Source organism: Salmo trutta, chromosome 5 (assembly GCF_901001165.1).
Source record: "Salmo trutta chromosome 5, fSalTru1.1, whole genome shotgun sequence".
NCBI classification, from domain to species: Eukaryota; Metazoa; Chordata; class Actinopteri; order Salmoniformes; family Salmonidae; genus Salmo; species Salmo trutta.
In genome coordinates, this window is record NC_042961.1 from 19,592,401 (window position 1) to 19,598,400 (window position 6,000).

The 6,000-nt window shown below is 43.3% G+C and overlaps 1 protein-coding gene across 21 annotated transcripts in view; it reads left to right on the top strand.

The window, feature by feature from the left end:
* The window catches only part of camk2g2 (calcium/calmodulin-dependent protein kinase (CaM kinase) II gamma 2), a 106,994-nt gene extending 101,587 nt beyond the window's left edge, over nt 1-5,407 (top strand). For all 21 annotated transcript variants that reach the window (XM_029752816.1, XM_029752815.1, XM_029752819.1 and 18 more), the window contains 4 exons: nt 1,409-1,484; nt 1,639-1,733; nt 2,621-2,871; nt 3,700-5,407. In XM_029752816.1, coding sequence (XP_029608676.1) covers nt 1,409-1,484; nt 1,639-1,733; nt 2,621-2,853 — 404 coding nt within the window. In that variant the 3' untranslated portion in view covers nt 2,854-2,871; nt 3,700-5,407. The remainder of the gene's footprint in view (nt 1-1,408; nt 1,485-1,638; nt 1,734-2,620; nt 2,872-3,699) is intronic.
* Nucleotides 5,408-6,000: the final 593 nt, after the last annotated feature.

Below are 6,000 nucleotides of genomic sequence, written 5' to 3' on the forward strand. Positions count from 1 at the left end.
AGATTGCAGCCCAAATAAATGCTTCACGGAGTTCAAGTAACAGACACATCTCAACAGCAACTGTTCAGAGGAGACTGCATGAATCAGGCCTTCATGGTTGAATTGCTGCAAAGAAGCCAATATTAAAGGACACCAATAATAATAAAAGACTTGTTTGGGCCAAGAAACACGAGCAATGGACATTAGACCGGTGGAAATCTGTCCTTTGGTCTGATGAGTCCAAATTTGAGATTTTTGGTTCCAACCGCTGTGTCTTTGTGAGACCCAGAGTAGGTGAATGGATGATCGGTGTGGTTCCCACCGTGAAGCATGGAGGAGGTGTGATGGTGCTTTGCTGGTGACTGTCAGTGATTTATTTAGAATTCAAGGCACACTTAACCAGCATGGCTACCACAGCATTCTGCTGCAATACGCCATCCCATCTGGTTTGCGCTTAGTGGGACTATCATTTGTTTTTCAACAGGACAATGACCCAAAACACACCTCCAGGCTGTGTAAGGGCTATTTGAGCAAGAAGGAGTGTTACATCAGATGACCTGGCCTCCACAATCACCTGACCTCAACCCAATTGAGATGGTTTTGGATGAGTTTGACCGTAGAGTGAAGGAAAAGCAGCCAACAAGTGCTCAGCATATGTGGGAACTCCTTCAAGACTGTTGGAAAAGCATTCCTCATGAAGCTGGTTGAGAGAATGCCAAGAGTGTGCAAAGCTGTCATCAAGGCAAAGGGTGGCTACTTTGAAGAATCTCAAATATGAGTATATGTGTCCAAACTTTTGACTGGTACTTTGTATATATATAAACTGGATTGTGTGCTGTGTGGAATTTCTCAACTCTGCTGGCAGGCTGTCAGGCATAGTGGGCTATCTGTGTGTCACCCTCCCAGATGACATTTCAGTGAGCCCAGTTGGTTTGTGTGTCACTTGTCTGATGAGTGTTGAGGATGGAGTTGTAGACATAGTTGAGGTTTAGACCAGGAATTATAGAACAAAAACATCAGCACATCTGAAGTTACCTAGGAGAATTAGAAACTGTTTCCATGCACTTGAGATTCAGGGAAGTGAAACTGTTCAAAAACTCAAACATTGCCAGGTGCTTTGGGTAGGGCAGACTATTCGAATGGAAAGGGAGCTGGACTGCAGCTGAGTTGGGGCCTGTTAGGGTAGTTTTTATGAGATTGGTGGTCCCCAGTAGTGCCGCTGTGTCTTTGTACAACCAAACAACAATAGGCATTGATGGCATTGTGAGTGCAGTCTGCAATCAGTACCATACAGGAAAGGGCTAGTGAGCTAGGTGAAGCATGGGTGGGAGGGGGTCTGCATGCTGATCTTCAAGTATTTCTGACCGGAGCACTCTTAGAGTCTCTCTAATCCCATCTGGCCATCTTTCTATCGTTCACCGGATTTCAGCACGCAAACAGGAGATCATCAAGATTACTGAGCAGCTGATTGAGGCCATCAACAACGGAGACTTCGAGGCTTACACGTGAGTTTACATACAGATTGTGTACGCGCATACATTTCATACCTCCTGGTTTAAAACTGAATAACCCTAACCCTGCTGATTTCCCTGGTCGTTACTAGAGTAGGCCCTGTTCATTTGGTACCTAAGATGATGATGTGTCTGATTTCTCCTCCAGGAGAATCTGTGACCCCGGACTAACCTCGTTTGAACCCGAGGCTTTGGGAAACCTGGTGGAGGGCATGGACTTCCACAAGTTCTACTTTGAGAACTGTAAGCATCTCTTATCAACAGGGAACTAGACATTGTCATTCCACAAATGGTGGCTTTTGGGTAGTGTAATTTGGTCAAAAATAACTTTCACCTTATTTTGTCGTAAAGAGCACAATTTCAAGTTCATAAAACATGTCTTACCATCTCAAGAGGTAAAAAAAGACTATAAAAGTGGCCATTAAAGTGACAGGGTTAAAGATGTTACCTTAAATCAGGCCCAACTCCCCTTGTGACAGGGGGAATGTAAGCTTGTGTGCAACACGGAGGGGGAATTTTTACTTGTTAAAAAATGTCTAGCCTATCTATGGGTAACACAGTTGGCGTGCTATGCTCAACGCGCTCAGTTTTCCAATACAAAGACCAGAAAATGGCCAAAAAGAGTAGAACCAGATCAACTGTAAAAAACAAAATGTATTAAAACGAGAGTTCAGTTCATGTTACAGGGTTGACCTTACACCTGAGGGCCAAATGTAAATGAATCACTAATGATTAGGGCTTTACAAAATGGTGGCATTAAGTGGGTTAAAATCTTCCTAGATTTGGACAAAGAGAAAGCAAAACGTATTTGAATGAAAACACACTGCTACTGGAATTTTGACATGGTTTCATTTTGTTGAAGCATATATGTATGTGATCCAACTGTTGAATTTAGTGTTTTATATAAATGTAAACAATATGAGACTTTAAAGGCACTAATCATGGAACTACCCTGTTAATGTGTTCATTGTGGTATTTTTGGTATTTATTTACCAGGTAAGTCACTGAGCACACAATTTTACCCTAAAGGCCTGGTAGGTCTTTCTCTATTTGATTCTAATCAAGGACGAAGTCCATTTAAACACCAACTCATGTAACTTGATGACTGTGTGTCCCTGTCTCCCATGTAGTGTTGAGTAAGAACAGTAAGCCGGTCCACACCACCATCCTGAACCCCCATGTGCACCTGATCGGGGAGGACGCGGCCTGCATCGCCTACATCCGCCTGACCCAGTACATCGACAGCCAGGGACGCCCGCGCTCCTGCCAGTCAGAAGAGACCCGTGTGTGGCACCGCCGCGATGCCAAGTGGCTCAACGTGCATTTCCACTGTTCAGGCGCGCCTGCCGCACCTCTCCAGTGAACCTTTTATCAGACACAGGTGCTGACTGCAGAGAGCTTTACTCTAGGGTCTGTCTGTGCTCTCCCTCACATACATGTGCTGATACTGTACATATATTTGTGTTGATGTACAGTACCTTTGGAAAGTATTCAGACCCCTTGACTTTTTCCACATTTTGTTACTTTACAGCCTTATTCTAAAATGGATTAATAAAGTCAAGGGGTTTGAATACTTTCCGAAGGCACTGTATGTGTGATCTTATGTGCCACCTGTTGCAAAGAGGTCTACGTGCTGTATGTACTGAGTAATATTGAGTTGCCCCCCCCCCCCAAGGTGTCGAAAGCATTCCCCAGGGATGCTGGCCCATATTGACTCCAGTGCTTCCCACAGTTGTGTCAAGTTGGCTGGATGTCCTTTGGGTGGTGGACCATTCTTGATATACACGGGAAACTGTTGAGTGTGAAAATCCCAGCAACATTTCAGTTCTTGACACAAACTGGTGCGCCTGCCACCTACTGCCATACCCCATTCAAAGGCACTTAAATATTTTGTCTTACCCATTCACTCTGAATGGCACACATACCCAATCCATGTCTCAATTGCCTCAAGGCTTAAAAATCCTTCTTTAACCTGTCTCCTCCCCTTCATCTACACTGATTGAAGTGGATTTAACAAGTGACATCAATAAGGGATCATAGCTTTCACCTGAATTCACCTGGTCAGTCTGTCATGGAAAGAGCAGGTGTTCTTAATGTTTTGTATACTCAGTGTATAAAGTTATGTAAACTCAGGAATAGTTTGGAAATATACACACTCTTGACAGGCTGTCCTGTGCCCTCCCTACCACTCTCTCTCCCTTTCTCTCAGCTTTGCCTGAATTCTGAAGCCGATTGGAGCATTTTCTCAGTGGTCGGATTGGCGCCAAGAGCCCTGCCAGAAGAGACCGCTTGGAAGTTTAAAATCTAAGGGGAAAATATAACAAAATAAAATATTTTAAAGCCGACCGACTGACAACACCACCACCAATCCAGTCCAACCCTAGCTATATGTTGGGGGCCGGCTGTGGCCGAAGCCCTGCCCTCCGGACAGTGCATGCTTCTGACGCCCACAGGGGGGCGCTGTCTTGTTATTTTTCCATGGATCCATATTTTTTGCAGTTTTGAAAGGTGTTTAAAGTATTAACATATGTAAAAAATTATCAAAAAACCTTCACATTTAATCAGCAGGTATGGTAGTAATGATTAAAGAAAATAAATGTGAATTTTCTATAAAACAAAATAGAAAAAGGAGCACACCCTAATTTTTGTGGTGGTTGTTTTTTTGTTTTGTTTGTTTCACAGTTAACATATCTAATTATTTCTTTTGTTGGATGCAAACAAATGCTAGAAGGGAACATTTCTGAAAAAGGAAAAGCTTGATTCAATCCGTATCGCCCGTTCAGCGCTATGGCGCGATTGAAATTTAAAGGTCATATTTCTGATTGAGCTGACCGATGCAGCGTTTGCCGTGAATGCAGTCTCCACGAACGTGAGCACATTGCCTTTAAATTTCAAACGCGTTATAGTGCTGAACTGCCACGATACGAATTGAACCATTTTGATATTACTTACAGTAATATCAAAATTGAAGACATTGTTTTAATGTAGATGTTATCTTTTTATGGGTCGGGTGCGTTGCAGAAGGGACTCTTTCTTTTAGTATTCTGATGTGTTATTGTGGACCTCTTCATTTTTATCCCCTGAATGATGCTGTATTTGAAAGTATTTTGTGTGTGAAGATTTTTTTTTTTATGGGGACTTTATTTAATATAGTAATGTATACATACATATTTATAAGGAGAAAGACTTTACTTTCAGGGTTTGGATGCGTGTGTGAGAGTGAAGGTGTGTTCTCATGTCCCTATAGCTCCCTTTTCAGGCTCTTTTGCGCTTTGAGATCCCCAGTGTATATGCACACATGCATGCTCACACAAGGCCCAAAATCCAGGTCACTGTGCTGTGCCCTTTGGGTATGTAGACCAGCCTGCTCCTCCAGCTCCAGGCCACATTCTCCTGACCAGCATAACCTGAAGTTGCAGAACACTACCATTGGTTCAGTGTGCCGAGTTTGCCTTCTTCCTTTTGGCCACTAGAGGGCACACGACACAATCAAGCCCACTCCTACTATTCTCTACTGAGACCCCAAAACCACAAACTCTGAATGCTCGTACACCTCTCCTTCCTATTGTTTTCTACTCTGGTTTGATAAAACATTTTTTGGGAAATATGGAAACATGTAATAAAATCTAAAATGGCCGGTACTGTTGCACAAACTTGAGACTCAATGCTGTTCTGTTCACTCCCCGGATGAACGTTTCTGCAACTTCAGGTTAAGCTCACTTACTCCTGGGGTCTCTACCTGTGTTTCTGTAGTTAGCGACCCTGCTAATCAGCTTTCTATTAGCGCCACTCAGTGTGATATCACCCTTTGCCTGTCTCTTGTTCTGGTCCCTGTCCTGTTCTCGAACATTGTATATTGTCCGTCTTCGCTTGCCATACCTCTCTGTAAAGTCATTGGCACTAAAAGCATGTGAAAATGAAAATGCTGTAAAGTGGGGTGTTGAGTTGGCCAGTGGCTGGTGGTGGCATGTCGAACAGCTGGCTGGGGATGGGCCGGGAGGTGGATCTGGGGGCCACGCTTAAGGCAATCAATGGATTGGTCCCTTTATCCTGGTTTCAGTTGTAACTGTTCTAGATGTTAGTGTTTGTACTGTTGGTATTATTATGAATAATCCATTTCTTTTTGAGATTGGAGCTGTAAATATGGGGAGGCAGTTGAGGTGGGGGTTGGGGCTCTGGCAGCTAGCCAATCACACCCAAGCCTCCCCTCTCCAACCCAATTCCCACAATACACATATGTGGAATCAACACAAACACAGTGCACTCCCAATGCAAATTCTATTCGAATATATATACACTGAACAAAAATATAAACACAACATGTACAGTGTTGGTCCCATGTTTCATGAGCTGAAATAAAGACCCCAGAAATGTTCCATACACACAAAAAGCTTAAATATCAAATTTTGAGCACAAATTTGATTACATCCCTGTTAGTGAGCATTTCTCCTTTGCCAAGATAATCCATCCACCTGACAGGTGATTAAACAGCATGATCCTTACACAGGTG